Below are 23,495 nucleotides of genomic sequence, written 5' to 3' on the forward strand. Positions count from 1 at the left end.
TAGGGATTAAGACTGTGAGACACACATTGGACAGGGATTGTGTCCAACCTGACTATTTTATATCTCCTCTCTGATCTCCCATCCTCCTGTCTCTCCCCACCTCAGTCTATACTTCACTCTGCTGCCCGGATTATCTTTTGTGCAGAAACGCTCTAGGCATGTTACTCACCTCCTCAAAAATCTCCAGTGGCTGCCTGTCAACCTACGAATCAAACAAAAACTCCTCACTCTCAGCTTCAAGGCTCTCCATCACTTCACTGCCACCTCCACCTCACCTCCCTTCTCTCCTTCTCCAGCCCAGCCCGCACCCTCTGCTCCTCTGCCACTAACTTCCTCATTGTACCTCATTCTCACCTGTCCTGCCATCAATCCCCAGCCCACGTCATCCCTGTGGCCTGGAATGCCCTCCCTCTGCCCATCCACCAAGCTAGCTCTCTTCCTCCCTTCAAATCCCTACTGAGAGCTCACCTCCTCCAGGAGGTCTTCCCAGACTGAGCCCCCTTTTTCATCTCCTCCTTCCCATCCCCCACTCGCCCTACATCCTTCCCCTCCCTTCAGCACTTCTATATATTTTTACAAAATGTATTTCTCTATTCATTTAACTTGCATAGATTTACTATTCTATTTATTTTGTTAATGATGTGCATATAACCTTAATTCCATTTGTTCTGACGATTTTGACACCTGTCTACATCATCATCATCATCATCAATCGTACTTATTGAGCGCTTACTATGTGCAGAGCACTGTATTAAGCGCTTGGGAAGTACAAATTGGTCTACATGTTTTGTTTTGTTGTCTGTCTCCCCCTTCTAGACTGTGAACCCTTTGTTGGATAGGGACCATCTCTATATGTTGCTGACTTGTACTTCCCAAGCGCTTAGTACGTTGCTCTGCACACAGTAAGCACTCAATAAATACCATTGAATTCATTCATTCATTCATTCAATCGTATTTATTGAGTGCTTACTGTGTGCAGAGCACTGAACTAAGAAGTTGGGAAGTACAAGTTGGCAACATATAGAGACGGTCCCTACCCAAAAACGGGCTCACAGTCTAGAGGGCAGAATGAATCTGCCCTAGGGCTTCATACAGTGCCTGGCACATAGTAAGTGTTTAACAAATTCCATTAAAAAGAAAATCAGAAAATATGACACACTAAACAAGAATAGCAATAATAATGACCTGGAATTTTCAGAAATATGTTACTAAGCACATAATAGGGTCTTAATAAATAGTCTTAAATCACTATTAGTATTTTGTGGTTATAGTGATAATTGTGGTACTTATTATGCCTTAATAACTGTACCAAGTTATTGGGAAGTGTGCCAAGCACTGTGCTAGTTTCTGGGGTGGAGACAATACAATCAGATCAGACATACTCCCTGAGACTGCCAGCCTGACAAAAGGCAGAACAGGTATTGAATTCTACTTTTACAGATGAAGAAACTGAAGAACAGAAAAGTTAAAAGGCTAGCTCAAGATCACAGAGTTGTCAAGTGATGGGACTTGCATTAGAACCCAGGTCTCCTGATTCCTAGTCCTGTGGTAATAACAATAATAATGATGATAATAATAATACTTGTTAAGTGCTTACTGTATGGCAGGCACTGTACTAAGCTCTGGGGTGAAAACAATCAAATTGGGTTGTACACAGTCCCTGTCCCATGTGGTGCTCACGATCTCAGTACCCATTTTACAATGGGTAAAATTGTAAAAAAATATGAGGCACAGAGAAGTGAAATGATTTGCCCAAGGCCACACGGCAGACAAGTGGTAGGTCAGGATTAGAACCCACGACCTTCTGACTCGCAGGCCCATCTTCTATCCTGTTGTTCGGTAGGGATTGTCTCTGTTGTCAGATTGCACTATCCAGGTGCTTAGTACAGTGCTCTGCACACAGTAAATGCTCAATAAATATAATTGAATGAATGAATGAAATTAGGCTATCTTTCCACTAGCCAACGCTGCTATATCTAAACAAGTTAATAGTATATCTGTCACAATATGCTTGGCTAGCATCCATTGATAAAATGCGTAAATATTAACTTAATTTTGAAAATTAAAGACAAAAATATAAAACACTCCCACATCTTATGCCGTGGAGTCGTCCCCGACCTTTATGGATGTCACTGACACATCTCTCCCAGAACGCCCCACCTCCATCTGCAATCATTCTGGTAGTGCAACCATAGAATTTTCTCGGTAAAACATCTGGAAGTGGTTTACCATTGCCTCCTTCCCTACAGGAAAATTGAGTCTCCACCCTTGACTCTCTCCCAGGCCGCTACTGCCCAGCATGGGTGAGTTTTGCCTTGAAGCAGATTGCCTTCCCCTCTCTAGCCACTGCTCAAGCTTGAAATGGAATGGGTACGCCTCTACTAACCTCCCACTCCCATAGCCCAGACTGGTAGAGGACTGGAAATTCTCCAGGTGTGACCCTGAGAGAGGAAGTACTCCCTTAAGAACAGAAAATACAAGTAAGGTGAGATCATTGAGCCGGGGGCCCGAGAGATGGAAATGACAAACATAGACAATGAACTCATTCATTCAATCGATCGTATGTATTGGCTGCTGAATGTGCACTATACTAAGCGCTTGGGAAGTCCAGGTCAGCAACATATAGAAACGGTCCCTACCCAACATCGGGCTCACAGTCTAGAAGGGGGAGACAGACGACAAAATGAAACGAAACAGGTGTCCAAATCGTCAGAACAAATAGAATTATAGCTATATGCACATCATTAATAAAATAAATAGAATAGTAAATATGTACAAGTAAAATAGAGTAATAAATCTGTACAAATATATAAAAGTGGGGGAGGGGAAGGAGATAGGGTGGGGGCGATGGGGAGGAGGAGAGGAAAAAGGGGGCTCAGTCTGGAAAGACTTTCTGGAGGAGGTGAGCTCTCAGTAGGGTTTTGAAGGGATTAAGAGAGCTAGTTTGGTGGATGTGTGGAGGGAGAGCATTCCAGGCCAGGGGAGGACGTGGGCTGGAGGTCGACGGAGGGACAGGCAAGAACAAGACCCAGTGAGGAGGTTAGCGGCGGCAGAGGATTGGAGGGTGTGGGCTGTGCTGCAGAAGGAGAGAAGGGAGGTGAGGTAGGAGGGGGTAAGGTGATGGAGAGCCTTGAAGCTGAGAGTGAGGAGCTTTTGCTTGATATGTAGGTTGACAGGCAGCCACTGGAGATTTTTGAGGTGGGGAGTAACATGCCCAGAGTGTTTCTGTACAAAGATCATCATCATCAATCGTATTTATTGAGTGCTTACTAAGTGCAGAGCACTGTACTAAGCGCTTGGGAAGTACAAATTGGCAACATATAGAGACAGTCCCTACCCAACAGTGGGCTCACAGTCTAAAAGATAATCCAGGCAGCAGAGTGAAGTATAGACTGAAGCGGGGAGAGACAGGAGGATGGGAGATCAGAGAGGAGGCTGATGCAGTAATCCAGTCGGGATAGGATGAGAGATTGAACCAGCAAGGTAGTGGTTTGGATGGAGAGGAAAGGGCAGATATTGGCGACGTTGTGGAGGTGAGACCGGCAGGTTTTGGTGATGGATCAGATGTGTGGGGTGAACGAGAGAGCGGAGTCGAGGATGACATCAAGGTTGCGGGCTTGTGAGAAGGAAAGGATGGTAGTGCCGTCCACAGTGATGATAATGATAATAATAATAATAATAATAACAATAATAATAATGGCATTTGTTAAGCACTTACTATGTGCAAAGCACTGTTCTAAGCCCTGGGAGGATACAAGGTGATCAGGTTGTCCCACATGGGGCTCACAGTCTTAATCCCCATTTTCCAGATGAGATAACTGAGGCCCAGAGAAGTTAAGAGAAGTTAAGAGAGTTGCCCAAGGTCACACAGCAGATATGTGGCGGAGCTCTTTCCCCTGAGCCAAGCTGCAGTCAGGAAGAGGACAGGCTTTGGGAGGGAAGAAAGTAAGAACATAGATATAAGATGTAAATCAGAAATATTTGATGAAGACAATATGTACTTGTAACTCACAAATTTCATTTCACCACATCTCTGAATCAGGAGACAAAAGACAGCCCACTTAGTTGAAATTGGGAGTTTACACGGTAAGCGTAAGTTTAGTATATTCAGCACCATAAAGGGCTTCTTCAGTGACTAAAACTCAACCTGTCTGTGATTTTGAAATAAATTCAGAAGGTTTGTTTCGAATGTGAATGTTGTATTTTCATGTCAGTAATTGAAAATCATCTAGATCGGGTTGTGAGCCAAAAATATTCCATTTTGAACCAAAAAAAAATTTTTTAAACACAATTATCTAAAAAAATGCGTTTATAAACTCAAGAAGTATGCTTATGATGGACAAGAGAATACCATCCTGTGTAATAGAAAGTGAGACTCTTCCTATTATTTCATTTTTGCAGATTTTCCACCATTAGCAATGCTTATTCCTGATACATTTATAATGAAGATGGACTTTCTTCATAAAATGAAATAGTTTGCCTGGGAATTTAAACTAGCCCAGGGAATTTATTATGGAAGACCCATGTCCCCGGAATTTCTTGTTTGTTTGACAGAAGTCAAATTAATCAATCGTATTTATTGAGCCCTTACTCTGTGCTGAGCACTCTACTAAGTGCTTGGGAATGTACAGTATAACAGAGTTGGTAGACATGTGCCCTGACCACAGCGGGCTTATATCTGACTTTTTGGAACCCAAAACAAGACAGCCCCTGGGGATCTAGTCTGTCCAAGTCTTGAGAAACATTGTGGCTCAGTGGAAAGAGCCCGGGCTTGGGAGACAGAGATCATGGGTTCTAATCCCGCCTCCGCCACTTGTCAGCTGTGTGATTTTGGGCAAGTCACTTTACTTCTCTGGGCCTCAGTTACCTCATCTGTAAAATGGGGATGAAAACTGTGAGCCCCACGTGGGACAACCTGATCACCTTGCATCTTCTCCAGTGCTTAGAACAGTGCCTGGCACTTACTAAGCGTTTAACAAATACCATCAACATTCATTCATTCAGACATTCTAGACTGTGAGCCCGTTGTTCGGTAGGGACCATCTCTATATGTTGCTAACTTGTACTTCCCAAGCGCTTAGTACAGTGCTCTGCACACAGTAAGCGCTCAATAAATATGATTGAATGAATGAATGAATACAATTGTATTTATTGAGCGCTTACTGTGTGCAGAGCACTGTACTAAGCGCTTGGGAAGTAAAATCATCATCCAACTCAGTGCATAAGAAGAGTACTCGCTGAAGTTGATTCGTTATAAATGATGTTAACTTTTAATGGATTTTACATACATGAACTTTGCGTGCCTTTGACTTGATGAATATGTCACAATGCCCATGTACTTCATTCATTCATTCACCCAATCGTTTTTATTAAGTGCTTACTTTGTTCAGAGCACTGTATTAAGTGCTTGCAAAGTACAAATCGGCAATGTATAGAGACGGTCCCTACCCAACAGTGGTGGGCTTACAGTCTAGAACGGGGAGACCAGTGGTAAGATATTGAATTACAAAAATGTATTCTTTATTAAAAAATTGTGGTGAATTAATTATAACAAGAATAATAATAATAAATGAATTTATATTCACAAAGTGCTCAAGAAAGGGATGCATTCTCATACCATCATTCTATAAGTATGGCTGAAACTTAGGCTTTTTCACTTGAACTGCATTTGAATTTAGAATTAGGGGTATAACGTTTTAAAATTGAAAAAAGGGTCACCTTGAATCACAGCCATTGTTTTTGTTCCACTTGTGAAACACAGGTTATCCACCTATAGCACGAGACAAGCTGCTCTTTGTGGACACCTTTCTTCCGCTTCCTAGAAACCTCTGAACAAAATGGTAGCCCCAAACCAGACAATGGTGACAGAGTTCATCTTACAGAGTTTCACCGAAAACCCTCGGCTTCAGGCTCTCTTCTTTACCCTCTTCCTGCTTCTCTTCATAATGGCTCTCACGGGAAATGTCCTCATCATCACTGCCATCCACGTCAGCAACAGACTCCACCTGCCCATGTATTTCTTCCTGGCCAACCTGGCCATTCTTGATATCATCTGCACCTCGTCGGTTTTGCCCAAAGTTCTGGAGAACCTGATCTCGGTGAAGAAAACCATCTCCTATGGTGGCTGTATGAATCAGATATTCTTCCTCAGTTGGTCCCTGAGTTCGGAGCTGGTACTCTTCACGGCGATGGCCTATGACCGCTATATGGCTATTTGTCAGCCTTTGCACTACAGCAAGATGGTGAGCAAGACAGTGTGTGTTGGGTTGGCTGCCTTCGTGTGGAGTGTCGGTTGGCTCAACTCTGTAATCTTCACGGGTCTGGTCCTCAGATTATCCTTCTGTGGGCCCAACTTCATCCCTCACTTCTTCTGCGAAATCCCCCCCGTACTGCTGCTTTCTTGTACCCCAACCTACTGGATCGACATCCTGACCATGACGGCAGATATGTTCCTGGTCGGCCTGAATTTCTTCCTCACCATGATGTCCTACAGCTTCATCATAGCCAGCATCATGAAGATCCGCACCAGGGAGGGAAAGAAGAGAGCTTTCAACACCTGTTCCTCCCATCTCACCGTGGTGACCCTCTATTACTCCACTGTGCTTTATACTTACATCCGTCCATTTCTGGGGACCTCGGGACCTCTGGACAAATTGGTGTCTGTATTGTACACTGTCTTGACTCCGTCTCTGAACCCGCTCATTTACACACTGAGAAATAAAGATGTCAAAGTGGCACTAAAGAAACTCTTCACATTTCCACCACCATAGCTGGAGTGTTTTGTGCAGAAACGCTCTGGGCATGTTACTGCCCTCAAAAATCTCCAGTGGTTGCCAACCTACGCATCAAGCAAAAACTCCTCACTCTCGGCTTCAAAGCTCTCCATCACCTCAACGCCACCTCCTACCACACCTCCCTACTCTCCTTCTAAAGTCCAGCCCACACCCTCTGCTCCTCTGCTGCTAACCTCCTCACTGTGCCTCATTCTCGCCTGTCCCCGCCATCAACCCCCGGCCCACATCCTCCCCCGGGCCTGGAATGCCCTCCCTCTGCCCATCCGCCAAGCTAGCTCTCTTCCTCCCTTCAAAGCCCTACTGAGAGCTCACCTCCTCCAAGAGGCCTTCCCAGACTGAGCCCCTTTTTCCTCTCCTCCTCCCCATCCATCCCACCCTACCTCCTTCCCCTCCCCACAGCACCTGTATATATGCTTGTACAGATTTATTATCCTATTTATTTTAGTTGTACGTATTTACTATTGTATTAATTTTGTTAATGATGTGCATTTAACTTCCATTCTATTTGTTCTGACTACTTGACACCTGTCCAGATGTTTTGTTTAGTTGTCTGTCTCCCCATTCTAGACTGTGAGCTTGTTGTTGGGTAGGGACCATCTCTACATGTTGCCAACTTGTGCTTCCCAATCTCTTAGTACAGTGCTCTGCACACAGTAAGTGCTCAATAAATATGATTGAATGAATGAACGAATAATGATGCATACATTAATTGCATCATACACTTCAGATCATCTCTGCTTAAAAGGCCAGTTTGCACCAACACCATTAGTCAGAGGAGTGGCAATATTCCCGCTGCTGAACCTTTAACTATCCTTGGGAATAGATGGGAACAAATGTCTGATTCCTCCTTGTAAATGGAGTAGAAGAGTGGAAATAGGTGAGGATATATTCCTTTTTATTTGTCGGCTTTAAATGACATTCAGCACGCCTATGACCGCAGAGAAGTCTATTAAATGTAGTGGATAAACAAAATGGTTTGTTCATTTCTTTGGGGATAGTGTTTTAACTAATGTTTTGTAAAATACTTTAACATATATTATCACCATTCAGTATATGAAAATGACAGACATTAAAACGTATTTTACTAACCTATGGAAAGATCTAGTTTCCATTTGAATGAATGTAAACTGTCTTTTGGATTATGAAATTATCATATTGAGAAAGAAATCTGTCAAGCATTATTATTTGTAGTTTGTAAGACAACGAGTATTAAGCTTAGCATTACTAATGAGAAAAATACTTTCTTCTCCTGTCATTTGTTTCTGCTACTTTTATTTATGAAATTTTTGATTCAAAGGCCAAAGCAATTAACATAGACCTGAACCAAAAAAATAAAATGAGGGTAAAATTAAACCTTCCAAACCTTGCTTAAAAGCTGTGAAAAGCCTTCAAATAAGAATTAATCCAATTGTTTAAGGGTGCTGGTTCTCTTCACGCATCTTTTTGGGGAGGAAGAGATTAAATTTCTTTCCAGTATCTTTTCAAATGAGGTGAGGCTAGGAATGAGAGTGGATTAGAGTGGATGAGCAAAGAATGTTTGCTACTGCTTTATATGAATTGCCTGCACTTCTCGGTTATCTACTGCAGGTATTTGTGACTTCAAGAATATTAGCCCATGGGGGCTTCATGGATTTGGGGCATTTTAACTTTCACACTGATTTTCTCTTACACTTTTCAAGGAAAGATTTCTGAATATTGACCAGTGAGGAATATATCACCTTGCCAAGAACAAGGTTGGCAGAGCATCCCTTCAAGGCAGGGCCCTTCGAAACACTCTTAAATGTCCTAACAAACATTTTGCTTGAAAATAAGAAAATGTTAGTAATAGAATTTTTCTAGGACAATCCGTTTTAGTAAACATAGGAATGAGATGCTGCTAAATATGATAGTGTGTGCTTTTCCCCTGAGATGCTATTTCTTTTTTCCTATTTCATCCACATCCAGTAATAAGTCATTATCCCAGGGAACAGTAAAATTCTGCTCTTGTTGGTTTCACAGTAGAGAAGCAATGTGATGTAGTGGAAAGAGCCTGGTTGTCGGCAGACCTGGGTCTGTCAGGTCCCAGCTCCACCACATACCTGCTGTGTGACCTTAAGCTAGTGACTTTACTTTTCCATGCCTCAGTTTCCTCCTCTGCAAAATGGGGATTTGATACCTGTTCATTACAGAAGCAGCGTGGCTCAGTGGAAAGAGCCCAGGCTTTGGAGTCAGACGTCATGGGTTCCAACCCTAGCTCTGCCGCTTGTCAGCTGTGTGACTTTGGGCAAGTCACTTCACTTCTCTGGGCTTCAGTTCCCTCATCTGTAAAATGGGGATTAAGACTGTGAGCCCGCCATGGGACAACACCATCACCTTGTAACCTCCCCAGTGCTTGGCACATAGTGAGCACTTAATAAATGCCACTATTATTATTATTATTTTTTATTATTAGACTGTGAGCCCCATGTGGGACCTGATTAACTTTTATCTTGTGTTGTCTTATGCGGTCAAGTCACCTCCAACCCAGAGGGACACCACAGGCACATTTCTTCCAGAACGCCCCACCTCCATCTGCAATCATTCTGGCAGTGTTGCCACAGAGTTTTCTTGGGAAAAATACGGGAGTGATTCACCGTTGCCTCCTTCCATGTGGTAAGGTCGAGAAGCCACCCTCACATCTCTCCCATGATGCTGCTCCCCTGCACGGGTGAGTCGGTTGAGTTCCTTGGCCAATAGTCAGCATTTAACAAATGCCACAGTTATTATCAGTAGTATTCTCGAGAACTACTTTGCTGAATCTGGGCTATTTGGATAGAGACCGGGCCTGGGAATAGGAAGGTCATAGGTTCTAATCCTGCCTCCTCTACTTGTCTGCTGTGTGACCTTGGGCAAATCGCTTCACTTCTCTGTGCCTCGGTTACTTCATCTGTCAAATGGGGATCGAAACTGGGAACTCCACATGGGACAGGGACTGTGTCCAACTTGATGTGCTTGTATCAACCCCAGTGCTGAGTACAGTGCCTGGCACATAGTAAGTGCTTAACCAGTCATATAATAATATCATTATTATTATTGTTGTTGTTGTTGTTATTACAATGACCTTGATTCCGCCATTAGTCTGTCTTTGATCGGAGCAGGTTTCTCACATTCTGATTAACAAAAAATCCTGAATAGGCAGTTTTTATAATTAATTAAGGCACTAATTAAGCACTTACTGTGGATTAGTCACTGGGGTCCTTATAAATTGTGCAGTTCCCTGTGATGAGATAAGGCAGTAGCTTTCAAAGAGCCTGTAATATCCATAATGTGAAATTGGAAGACCAAAACCTGGCTACCTGCCTGAATCTCCTTTTACTTGGCACCTCATCTTTTTTTAAATGGAATTTCTTAAGTGCTTAATATGAGCCAGGCCTTGTTCTAAGCACTGGGGTCAATAAAAGCTAATCAAGTTGGTCGCAGTCCCTGTCCCACATGGAGCTCACACTTTAAATCCACATTTTAAAACTGAGGTAACTGAGGCACAGATAAATTGAATGACTGGCCCGAGGCCGTACAAAAGACAAGTGGCAGAACCTGGATTAGAGCCCAGGTCCTTCTGACTCCCAGGCCTGTGAGATAAAATTTATATCACTGCATTTGAGATTGCAAGAAATGATTGAAATGGTCAAGCAGCATGGCCTGGTGGAAAGAGTACAGCGCTGAGAGTCAGAGGACCTGGATTTTTCTTCTGGGTCTGCCACCTGTCTCCTGGCTGGCCTTGGGGAAGTCACTTCACTTATCTGGGACTCAATTCCCTCATCTGTAAAATAGGGATTAAGAATGTGAGACACACATTGGACAGGGATTGTGTCCAACCTGACTATTTTATATCTCCTCTCTGATCTCCCATCCTCCTGTCTCTCCCCACCTCAGTCTATACTTCACTCTGCTGCCCGGATTATCTTTGTGCAGAAACGCTCTAGGCATGTTACTCACCTCCTCAAAAATCTCCAGTGGCTGCTTGTCAACCTACGAATCAAACAAAAACTCCTCACCCTCAGCTTCAAGACTGTCCATCCCCTCACCCCCTTCTACCTCACCTCCCTTCTCTCCTTCTCCAGCCCAGCCTGCACCCTCCGCTCCTCTGCCACTAACTTCCTCATTGTACCTCGTTCTCACCTGTCCTGCCATCAATCCCCGGCCCATGTCCTCCCCCTGGCCTGGAATGCCCTCCCTCCACACATCCGCCAAGCTAGCTCTCTTCCTCCCTTCAAATCCCTACTGAGAGCTCACCTCCTCCTCCAGGAGGTCTTCCCAGACTGAGCCCCCTTTTTCATCTCCTCCTCCCCATCCCACACTCGCCCTACATCCTTCCCCGCCCTGCAGTACTTCTATATATTTGCACAAAATTTATTGCTCTATTCATTTTACTTGTGTAGATTTACTATTCTATTTATTTTGTTAATGATGTGCATATAACCTTAATTCCACTTGTTCTGACGATTTTGACACCTGTCCACATGTTTTGTTTTGTTGTCTGTCTCCCCCTTCTAGATGGTGAGCCCTTTGTTGGGTAGGGACCATCTCTATATGTTGCTGACTTGTACTTCCCAAGCGCTTAGTACGGTGCTATGCACACAGGAAGCACTCAATAAATACCATTGAATTCATTCATTCATTCAATCGTATTTATTGAGCGCTTACTGTGTGCAGAGCACTGAACTAAGCGCTTGGGAAGTACAAACTGGCAACATATAGAGACGGTCCCTACCCAACAACAGGCTCACAGCCTAGAGGGCAGAATGAATCTACCCTAGGGCTTCGTACAGTGCCTGGCACATAGCAAGTGCTTAACAAATTCCATTAAAAAGAAAATCAGACAAAATGACTTACTAAACAAGAATAGAAATAATAATGACCTGGAATTTTCAGAAATATGTTACTAAGCACATGATAGGGTCATAATAAATAGTCTTAAATCACTACTGTTAGTATTTTGTGGTTATAATGATAATTGTGGTACTTATTATGCCTTAATAACTGTGCCAAGTTATTGGGAAGTGTGCTAAGCACTGTGCTAGTTTCTGGGGTGGAGACAATGCAATCAGATCAGACATACTCCCTGGGACTCCCAGCCTGACAAAAGGCAGAATGGGCATTGAATTCTAATTTTACAGATGAAGAAACTGAAGTACAGAAAAGTTAAAAGGCTAGCTCAAGATCTCAGAGTTGCCAAGTGATGGGACTTGGATTAGAACCCAGGTCTCCTGATTCCTAGTCCTGTGGTAATAGCAATAATAATGATGATAATAATAATACTTGTTAAGTGCTTACTGTATACCAGGCACTGTACTAAGCTCTGGGGTGAAAACAATCAAATCGGGTTGTACACAGTCCCTGTCCCATGTGGGGCTCACGGTCTCAATACCTATTTTACAATGGGTAAAATTGTAAAAAAAATGAGGCACAGAGAAGTGAAGTGATTTGCCCAAGGCCACATGGCAGACAAGTGGTAGGACAGGATTAGAACCCACGACCTTCTGACTTTTAGGCCCATGCTCTATCCTGTTGTTCGGTAGGGATTGTCTCTGTTGTCAAATTGCACTAGCCAGGTGATTAGTACAGTGCTCTGCACACAGTAAGCGCTCAATAAATATAATTGAATGAATGAATGAAATTAGGCTACGCCGTGATCTTTCCACTAGCCAACGCTGCTATAGCTAAACAAGCTAGTAGTATATCTGTCACAATATGCTTGGCTAACATCCATTGATAAAATGTGTAGATATTACTTTAATTTTGAAAATAAAAGACAAAAATATAAAACACTCCCATGTCTTATGCCGTGGAGTCATCTCCAACCTATACGGATGTCACTGACACATCTCTCCCAGAACGCCCCACCTCCATCTGCAATCATTCTGGTAGTGCAACCATTGAATTTTCTCGGTAAAAAATCTGGAAGTGGTTTACCATTGCCTCCTTCCCTACGGGAAAATTGAGTCTCCACCCTTGACTCTCTCCCAGGCCACTACTGCCCAGCATGGGTGAGTTTTGCCTTGAAGCAGATTGCCTTCCCCTCTCTAGCCACTGCCCAAGCTTGGAATGGAATGGGTAGGTCTCTCCTACCCTCCCACCCCTGTAGCCCAGACTGGTAGAGGACTGGAAATTCTCCAGGTGTGACCCTGAGAGGGGAAGTACTCCCTTAAGAACAAAAAATACAAGTAAGATGAGATCTTTGCGCCAGGGGCCCGAGAGATGGAAATGACAAACATAGACAATGAATTCATTCATTCAATCAATCGTATGTATTGGGTGCTGAATGTGCACTATACTAAGCGCTTGGGAAGTCCAGGTCAGCAACATATAGAGACGGTCCCTACCCAACATCAGGCTCACAGTCTAGAAGGGGGAGACAGACGACAAAACAAAACATGTAGACAGGTGTCCAAATCGTCAGAACAAATAGAATTATAGCTATATGCACATCATAAATAAAATAAATAGAATAGTAAATACGTACAAGTAAAATAGAGTAATAAATCTGTACAAATATACACAAGTGGGGGAGGGGAAGGAGATAGGGTTGGGGGGACGGGGAAGAGGAGAGGGAAAAGGGGGCTCAGTCTGGAAAGACTTTCTGGAGGAAGTGAGCTCTCAGTAGGGTTTTGAAGGGAGGAAGAGAGCTAGCTTGGCGGATGTGTGGAAGGAGGGCATTTCAGGCCGGGGGAGGATGTGGGCTGGAGATCGACGGAGGGACAGGCAAGAACAAGACCCAGTGAGGAGGTTAGTGGAGGCAGTGGAGCAGAGGGTGTGGGCTGGGCTGCAGAAGGAGAGAAGATATGTGAGGTAGAAGGGGGTAAGGTTATGGAGAGCTTTGAAGCTGAGAGTGAGGAGTATTTGCTTGATTTGTAGGTTGACAGGCAGCCACTGGAGATTTTTGAAGAGGGGAGTGACATGCCCAGAGCGTTTCTGTACAAAGATAATCCGGGCAGCAGAGTGAAGTATAGACTGAAGCGGGGAGAGACAGGAGGATGGGAGATCAGAGAGGTGGCTGATGCAGTAATCCAGTTGGGATAGGATGAGAGATTGAACCAGCAAGGTAGCGGTTTCGATGGAGAGGAAAGGGCGGATCTTGGCGATGTTCTGGAGGCGAGATCGGCAGGTTTTGGTGATGGATCAGATGTGTGGGGTGAACGAGAGAGCAGAGTCGAGGATGACATCAAGGTTGCGGGCTTGTGAGAAGGTAAGGATGGTAGTGTCATCTACAGTGATGCAAAAGTCAGGAAGAGGACAGGCTTTGGGAGGGAAGAAAGGAAGAACATAGATATAAGATGTAAATCAGAAATATTTGATGAAGAAATACGTAGTTGTAACTCGCAAATTTCATTTCACCATATCTCTGAATCAGGAGACAAAAGACAGCCCACTTAGTTGAAATTGGGAGTTTACATGGTAAGCGTAAGTTTAGTATATTCAGCACCATAAAGGATTTCTTCAGTGACTAAAACAAGCTGTCTGTGATTTTGAAATAAATTCAGAAGTTTTTTTTAGAATGTAAATGTTGTATTTTCATGTCAGTAATTGAAAATCATCTAGATAGGGTTGTGAGCCTAAAATATTCCATTTTGAACAAAAAAAAATATTTTTAAAACACAATTATCTAAAAAAATGCATTTATACACTCAAGAAGTATGCTTATGATGGACAAGAGAATACCATCCTGTGTAATAGAAAGTGAGACTCTTCCTATTATTTCATTGTTTGCAGATTTTCCACCATTAGTAATGCTTACTCCTGCTACATTTATAATGAAGATGGACTTTCTTCATAAAATACAATATTTTGCCTGGGAATTTAAAATAGCCCGGGGAATTTATTATGGAAGACCCATATCCCCTGAATTTCTTCTTTGTTTGACAGAAGTCAAATTAATCAATCGTATTTATTGAGCACTTACTCTGTGCTGAGCACTCTACTAAGTGCTTGGGAATGTACAGTATAACAGAGTTGGTAGACATGTGCCCTGACACCAGCGGGCTTATATGCGACTTTTTAGAACCCAAAACAAGACCTCCCCTGGGGATCTACTCTGTCCAAGTCTTGAGAAACAGCGTGGCCCAGTGGAAAGAGCCCGGGCTTGGGAGACAGAGATCATGGGTTCTAATCCCGCCTCCGCCACTTGTCAGCTGTATGACTTTGGGCAAGTCACTTTACTTCTCTGGGCCTCAGTTACCTCATCTGTAAAATGGGGATGAAAACTGTGAGCCCCAAGTGGGACAACCTGATCACCTTGCAGCTTCTCCAGTGCTTAGAACAGTGCTTGGCACTTACTAAGCGTTTAACAAATACCATCATCATTCATTCATTCATACATTCTAGACTATGAGCCCGTTGTTGGGTAGGGACCATCTGTATATGTTGCTAACTTGTACTTCCCAAGCGCTTAGTATAGTGCTCTGCACACAGTAAGCACTCAATAAATATGATTGATTGAATGAATGAATGAATACAATCGTATTTATTGAGCGCTTACTGTGTGCAGAGCAATGTACTAAGCACTTGGGAGGTAAAATCATCATCCAACAGTGCGTAAGAAGAGTACTCGCTGAAGTTGATTCGTTATAAATGATGTTAAATTTTAATGGATTTTACATACGTGAACTTTGCGTGCCTTTGACTTGATGAATATGTCACAATGCCCATGTACTTCATTCATTCATTCACTCAATCGTTTTTATTGAGTGCTTATTGTGTTCACAGCACTGTATTAAGCGCTTGCAAAGTACAAATCGGCAATATATAGAGATGGTCCCTACCCAACAATGGGCTTACAGTCTAGAACGGGGAGACCAATGGTTAGATATTGAATTACAAAAATGTATTCTCTATTTAAAAAATCGTGGTGAATTAATTATAACGAGAAGAATAATAACAATAATAATAATAACTGAATTTGTATTCAAAAGGGCTCAAGAAAGGGATGCATTCTCATACCATCATTCTATATGTATGGATGAAACTTAGGCTCTTTCACTTGAACTGCATATGAATTTAGAATTAGGGGTATGACATTTTAAAATTGAAAAAAAGGTCACCTTGAATCACAGCCATTGTTTTTGTTTCACTTGTGAAACACAGGTTATCCACCTATAGCACGAGACAAGCTGCTCTTTGGGGACACCTTTCTTCCGCTTCCTAGAAATCTCTGAACAAAATGGTAGCCCCAAACCAGACAATGGTGACAGAGTTCATCTTACAGAGTTTCACCGAAAACCCTCGGCTTCAGGCTCTCTTATTTAGCCTCTTCCTGCTTCTCTTCGTAATGGCTCTCACGGGAAATGTCCTCATCATCACTGCCATCCACGTTAGCACCGGACTCCACCTGCCCATGTATTTCTTCCTGGCCAATCTGGCCATTCTCGATATCATCTGCACCTCGTCGGTTTTGCCCAAAATTCTGGAGAACCTGATCTCGGCGAAGAAAACCATCTCCTATGGTGGCTGCATGAATCAGATATTCGTCCTCAGTTGGTCCCTGAGTTCGGAGGTGGTACTCTTCACGGCGATGGCCTATGACCGCTATATGGCTATTTGTCAGCCTTTGCACTACAGCAAGATGGTGAGCAAGACAGTGTGTGTTGGGTTGGCTGCCTTCGTGTGGAGTGTCGGTTGGCTCAACTCTGTAATCTTCACGGGTCTGGTCCTCAGATTATCCTTCTGTGGGCCCAATTTCATCCCTCACTTCTTCTGCGAAATGCCCCCCATACTGCCGCTTTCTTGTACCCCAACCTACTGGATCGACATCCTGACCATGACGGCAGATATGTTCCTGGCCGGCCTGAATTTTTTCCTCACCATGATATCCTACTGCTTCATCATAGCCAGCATCATGAAGATCCGCACCAGGGAGGGAAAGAAGAGAGCTTTCAACACCTGCTCCTCCCATCTCACCGTGGTGACCCTGTTTTACTCCACCGTGCTTTATACTTACATCCGTCCATTTCTGGGGACCTCGGGATCTCTGGACAAATTGGTGTCTGTATTGTACACTGTCTTGACTCCGTCTCTGAATCCGCTCATTTACACACTGAGAAATAAAGATGTCAAACTGGCACTAAAGAAACTCTTCACATTTCCACCACCATAGCTGGAGTGTTTTGTGCAGAAACGCTCTGGGCATGTTACTGCCCTCAAAAATCTCCAGTGGTTGCCAACCTATGCATCAAGCAAAAACTCCTCACTCTCGGCTTCCAAGCTCTCCATCACCTCACTGTCACCTCCTACCTCACCTCCCTACTCTCCTTCTAAAGCCCAGCCCACACACTCTGCTCCTCTGCTGCTAACCTCCTCACTGTGCCTCATTCTCGCCTGTCCCGCCATCAACCCCCGGCCCACATCCTCCCCCTGGCCTGAATGCCCTCCCTCCGCCCAAACCCGCCAAGCTAGCTCTCTTCTTCCCTTCAAAGCCCCTACTGAGAGCTCACCTCCTTGAGGATGCCTTCCCAGACTGAGCCCCCCATTTTCCTCTCCTCCTCCCCATCCCCCCCGTCGTACCTCCTTCCCCTCCCCACAGTACCTGTATATATGTTTGTACATATTTAGTACTCTATTTATTTTACTTGTACATATTTACTATTCTATTTATTTTGTTAATGATGTGCATCTAGCTTTATCTCTATTCATTCTGATGGCTTGACACCTGTCCACATGTTTTGTTTTGTTGTCTGTCTCCCCCTTCTAGACTGTGATCCCGTTGTTGGGTGGGGACCATCTCTATATGTTGCCAACTTGTACTTCCCAAGTGCTTAGTAGAGTGCTCTGCACACAGTAAGCACTCAATAAATATGACTGAATGAACGAATGAATGAACTGTGTGACAAACTGGCTCTGTCACTTGTCTATTGTGTGACCTTTGGCAATTCACTTAACTTCTCTGTGACTCAGTCTCCTCATCTGTAAGCATAGGGATGAAATACTGCTTTCTTGCTTACTTAGACTGTGAGCCCCATATGGGGCTGGAAGTGTGTCTGATCTGCTAATATTTTATCTACCCTAGTTCTTAGTACAGTGCTTGGCGCATAGTAAAGGCTTGACAAATACTATTATTATTATTGTTATGAATGTTATAAAGGAAAGCATGGAAGGCTTCTCCACTGGAGTGTAAGCTCCTGATGGACAGGGCATATTCCTTTTTACTTTGTTGTACTTCCCCAGAGTCTTACTACGGGGCCTGTATTCACTGAGTATTCACTGTATTCAATAATGGCACTACCACCACAATTACATTGATCATGTTTAGGATTTTGAAAGGGCTCAATTATTTTGCTTCTGGTAGCGTTGCAAAAGGAGACTGAGAATGAACAGCCGGAGAGATAAGAGGAGAACCAGGAGAGGACAGAGTCTGTGAAGCCAAGGTTGGATAGCGTGTTGAGGAGAAGGGGGTGGTCCACAGTGTCAAAGGCAGCTGATAGGTCGAGGAGGATTAGGATAGAGTAGGAGCCATTGGATTTGGCAAGAAGAGGTCATTGGTGACCTTTGAGAGGGCAGTTTCGGTGGAGTGTAAGGGACGGAAGCCAGATTGGAGGGGTGAAGGAGACAGTTGACATTGAGGAATTCGAGGCAGTGAGTGTAGACGACTCATTCTAGGAGTTTGGAAAGGAAGGATAGGAGGGAGATAGGGAGATAACTAGAAGGGGAGTTGGGTCAAGAGAGTGTTTTTCAGAATAGGGGAGATGTGGGCATGTTTGAAGGCAGAGGGGAAGGAACCAGTGGAGAGTGAGTGGTTGAAGATGGAAGTTAAGGAGGGGAGGAGGAAAGGGGCAAGAGATTTCATAAGATGAGAGGGAATGGGGTCTGACGTCCAAGTGGATGGAGTAGCACTTGAGAGGAGGGAGGAGATCTCATCTGAAGATACTGCTGGAAAGGATGGGAGAGTAGCAGAGAGGGTTGAGAGCTGGGGGAATGGAGAAGGGTGAAGGGTGACTTTGAGGAGCTCAGACCTGTTGGAGTTAATTTTCCTAATGAAGTACGAGGCCAGATCGTTGGGGGTGAGGGATGGAGGAGGGGGAGGAATAGGGGGCCTGAGAAGGGAGTTAAACGTACAGACCTGCTGACGGGGATGATGGGCATGGGTGTCAATAAGGGAGGAAAACTAGTTTTGCCTGGCAAAGGAGAGGGCAGAGTTAAAGCGGGAAAGGATAAAATTAAAGTGAAGAAGTAAACTGCATTAACTGAGTGGACTGTGTTAATTGCACTGCATTAACATTATGAACAAGTGTTAATCTCAGACGAATCAAGACTAATGTGTGAAAATACTCAAATTCAATAATTAAAGATGTTTCGTCAGTGTGGGGTTTAATATACAGTATACTCATTTTGTCATATTCTCCCAAGCATCCAGGACGGTGCCTTGAAACTAGGAAGTGATCAATAAATGTTGCCGCTGCTGATGATGATTAAAAGTAAATACTGAAAGGCTAGAATTCAGGCATGCTATTATGGAGATTCATTGGCTCTGAGAAAACCACTCATTTCCCTCTAATTGGAAAAGGAAAGCTCCAGAAATTTAGTTGTCAAACCTTGGGGATATAACCACAGAATTTCAGAATTTAGCAGGACCAGCACCAGGAGTTTGGCAAGCTAGCAGGGCAAGAGGGGTGAGACTGTAAGCTTGTTGTGGGAAGAGAACATGATTACCGTCTCTGTCACACGTTTAGTTCAGTGTTCAGCACACAGGAAAGTGCTCAATAAAGTGCACTGATTGATGGATTGATTGAGTTGAAAAGTAGAATGGCTCACCACTGTTCTGCATGCAACAGTTCTGCTCCTTGTACCACCTCCTGAACGATAGAATTAATTACTACTACTAAAAATAATAATAATAATAGTGTTTGTTAAGTACTTACTATGTGCTAAGCACTGTTCTAAGTGCTGGGGTAGATATAAGGTCATCAGGTTGTCCCACGTGGGGCTCACAGTCTTAATTCCCATTTTACAGATGAGATAACTGAGGCACAGAGAAGTTAAGTGACTTGCCCAAGGTCACACAGCGGACAAGTAGTGGAGCCGGGATAAGAACCCATGACCTCTGACTCCCAAGCCCGGGCTCTTTCCACCGAGCCACGCTGCTTCAAATAATATTGACTGGCGTCTGCTCTTGCAGAACACTATACTAAGCATTTGGGAGAGTACAAAGATGTGGGAAATGTGACCCCTGCCCTCAAGGAGCTTACAGTCTACTATGTGTAGAGTACTGTACTAAGCACTTTTGCAGAGTCCAAACGATGTGGAAGACATGATCCCTTCTTTCAAGGAACTTTCAACACTGCGGGAGGTGAAAAGGTTGGAATACTGTAGCCCCAGGACTGACTTCCCTGTTCTGCTCTCCAAGGAGAACCAAAGAAGAGAAAGTGCAAAACAACTGCGTCTTTTGATTAGACATAAAAAAAAAATCTGTACTCAAATGGAAGCTTTATTAAACTGGTTGGGGAATCATCCCAAAAGATCTTTAAAAATGAGGTGGAAAACCTTTCTAGGCTTTATTATTAATGATAATAATAATGGTAATAATTGTGAAGCATTTATTATGTGCTAACCACCGTACTAACTGTTGGTGTAGATACAAGATAGTCAGGTCAGACACAGTCCCTGTCCCACATTCATTCATTCATTCAATCATATTTATTGAGTGCTTATTGTGTGCAGAGCACTGTACTGGACCAGCAGTCTAAGTAGGAGGGAGGAGGATGTAATTCCCTATTTTCAGATGAGGAAACTGAGGCCCAGAGAAGTTGAGTGACTTCCCCAAGATCAGGCAGCAGACAAGTGGTGGAATCAGGATTAGAACACAGGGCCTCCGACTCCGAGGCCAAGACCCTTTCCTTTAGGCTATGTTACTTTGATTATTTCGATACTCAATGGAGGCAGGGGGCTGAGGAAAGTCCCCAAGCGGCACTTTGCAGCTCTAGAATCCTTCACTCATTGTCTGTCATCTTTACCTTACATCGGTCACAGATGTCCCCCCACCTTTGGGCTGGTACTCCCTCCTCCTTCATACCCGACAGACCATCACTCTCCCCTTCTTCAAAGCCCTGAGAGAAGCAGGGTTTAGTGGACAGAGCACGGGCTTGGGAGTCACAGGTCATGGTTTCTGATCCCGGCTCCGTTGACATGGTTTGACAGCTGTGGGAATTTGGGCAAGTTACTTAACTTCACTCTGCTAAAGGAATAAGGAGAGGACAGTCTCTAATAATAAAAAATGAATAATACCATTTATTGAGGATTTTTACTGTGTGCAGAGCACTTTGCTGAGCATTTGGGACAGGACGATATAACGGGGTTGGTAGACATGTTCCCACAGCAAGCTTACAGTCTAGAGGGGGAGACAGACATTAATATCAATAAATAGGTGAAAGAAGCTGAGATTCTAAAAAAGAAGAAATGGAGCTATGTATTATAAATGAGGGATGGTCTATGGAGAATGGGAAACCACTATTCTCTAGCTGCAGTGAGGATCGAGTGAGAAGTGAATGTTCCCCAAAGAGAAGCAGCGTGGCTCAATGGAAAGAGCCCGGGCTTTGGAGTCAGAGGTCATGGGTTCAAGTTCCGGCTCCACCACTTGTCAGCTGTGTGACTTTGGGCAAGTCACTCAACTTCTCTGGGCCTCAATTCCCTCCACAGTAAAATGGGGATTAAGACTGTGAGCCCCCTGTGGGACAACCTGATCACCTTGTAACCTCCCCAGCGCTTAGAACAGTGCTTTGCACATAGTAAGTGCTTAATAAATGCCATTATTATTATTATTATTAGAAGTATCATGAAGGATTAATTTGAATCCATGGAATATCAGCTCATCCAGGAGACCTCACTAAGCAATAGAGCAATTCTCCCAATCTCGGTTAGGTGTTTTTGACTTGGTAATCTTTTCAAAATGCCACTGAGCTGTTAGTGTAATCATCCACTGTCAATGCCTTAACAATCCTTTAATAATAAAAATAATAACAGTAATAGTATTCGTTAAGCACTTACTACATGCCAGGCACTGTACTAAGTGCAGGGGGGGAGACAAACAAATCAAGTTGGACACAATCCCTGCCCCCCATGGGGCTCACCGTCTCAATTCCCATTTTACAGATGAGGTAACTGAGGCACAGAGAAGTGAAGTGACTTGCCCAAAGTCACACAGCAGATAGTGCTTAAAACAGTGCTTGGCACATAGTAAGCGCTTAATAAATACTATTATTATTATTATCATTACTATTATTATTATTATTATCAAGTGGCAGATCAGGGATTAGAACCCATGACCCTCTGACTCCCAGCCCATACTCTGTTCTCTACACCCTGCTGTTTCCTTGTGATCCTGTCCCCAACTCTAGAATGGCAGAGCTGGTGTTTATCTCTGTCAAAGTGCATTTTTCCAGAAACATTCCTCTAAGACTCTGGAAGTTTCCCTTCCATTAATTGGTCTCCCGTAGGACAGGTAAGGCAACATTTATTCACGAGTTCCACCACCACCACTGTGACAAGTTCCAAGCCTGAGACTAAAGGCCTACCCACGGGGGATTCCCCCAAAGCTCTAGTCTCTGGGGACTCTGGACTAGACTCCCTTTGGCCTGACACGCCAGCATTGCTTGCCAAAAAATGTCTCTACAGAGGGAAACTTCTTCTTTACTTGATCATTATGCCCTTGAGGAAAATCAACAACGCCTCCTCTTCCTGTCTCCCTCCATGAAACTTTTAATGGAAAATTAACATCTTGGGAAAAGACTGAAGGAAAGCAGATTATTACGCAACAGAAATCCCAGCTCTGCCACTTGTCAGCTGTGTGACCTTGGACAAGCCACTTCACTTCTCAGTTACCTCATCTGAAAAATGGGAATTAAGACTGTGAGCCTCAAGTGGGATAACCTCGTCACCTTGTATCCCCCAGGGCTTAGAACAGTGCTTGACACATAGTAAGCGCTTAACAAATACCATTGGGCTGCCAGCCTTTTTTTAAAAATGGTATTTGTTACACACTATGTGCCAAGCAATGTACTAAACACTGGGGTAGATACAAGCTAATCAGGTTGGACACAGTCCATGTTCCTTATGGGGCTCAGTTTTCATCTCCATTTTACAGATCAGGTAAATGAGTCAGAGAAGTGACTTCCCCAAGGATAGGTGGCAGAGCTGGGAATAGAACCCAGGTCCTTCTGATTCCCGGCCTACGCTCTATCTAGTAGGCCACACTGCTTTTCACATTTTGAGGCTGCTTTTCAATGTTACTATTAAAATGAACCACCAATGACTTTGGGGAGCACCCGCCATTCTGCCCCGCTCTTTAAGGTTTAGCTTTGTTGCCCTTTAAAGTACCATGTTTACAATTATTCTACTAGATTCAATCCATTGGACAGATTTATTGAGCACTCACTGTATGCAGAGCAGTGTGCTAAGCGCTTGGGACAGCAGCATGGCATAATGAGAGCAGCATGCTGTAGTGGGTAGAGCATCGGCCTGGAAATCAGAATGTCAGGGGTTCTAATCCCAGCTCCTCCATTTGTCTGCTGTGTGACCTTAAGCAAGTCACTTAACTCTTCTATGCCTCAGTTACCTCATCTATAAAATGGGGGCTGAGATTCTCAGCCCCACATGAGACAGGAACTGTGTCCAGCCCGATTTTCTTGTATTGGTGCTTAGTATGGTGCCTGGCACATAGTAAGCGCTTAACAGATACCATTATTAATATTATTACATTAT

The 23,495-nt window shown here is 43.8% G+C and overlaps 2 protein-coding genes across 2 annotated transcripts; both read left to right on the top strand.

The window, feature by feature from the left end:
- The first annotated feature begins 5,837 nt into the window (after positions 1-5,837).
- LOC119925233 (olfactory receptor 13A1-like) lies at positions 5,838-6,770 on the top strand. The gene has a single exon (XM_038743335.1). The coding sequence runs from the start codon at positions 5,838-5,840 to the stop codon at positions 6,768-6,770; it is 933 nt and encodes a 310-aa protein (XP_038599263.1).
- A 9,199-nt stretch (positions 6,771-15,969) lies between these two features.
- Positions 15,970-16,902, top strand: LOC119925234 (olfactory receptor 13A1-like). Its single transcript, XM_038743336.1, has one exon. The coding sequence runs from the start codon at positions 15,970-15,972 to the stop codon at positions 16,900-16,902; it is 933 nt and encodes a 310-aa protein (XP_038599264.1).
- The last annotated feature ends 6,593 nt before the right edge of the window (positions 16,903-23,495 follow it).

This window comes from Tachyglossus aculeatus, chromosome 3, assembly GCF_015852505.1.
Source record: "Tachyglossus aculeatus isolate mTacAcu1 chromosome 3, mTacAcu1.pri, whole genome shotgun sequence".
NCBI classification, from domain to species: domain Eukaryota; kingdom Metazoa; phylum Chordata; class Mammalia; order Monotremata; family Tachyglossidae; genus Tachyglossus; species Tachyglossus aculeatus.

Bases quoted from the DNA above. Each gene is read 5' to 3' on its own strand.
- LOC119925233 (XM_038743335.1), top strand. From the start codon at position 5,838: ATGGTAGCCCCAAACCAGACAATGGTGACAGAGTTCATCTTACAGAGT.
- LOC119925234 (XM_038743336.1), top strand. From the start codon at position 15,970: ATGGTAGCCCCAAACCAGACAATGGTGACAGAGTTCATCTTACAGAGT.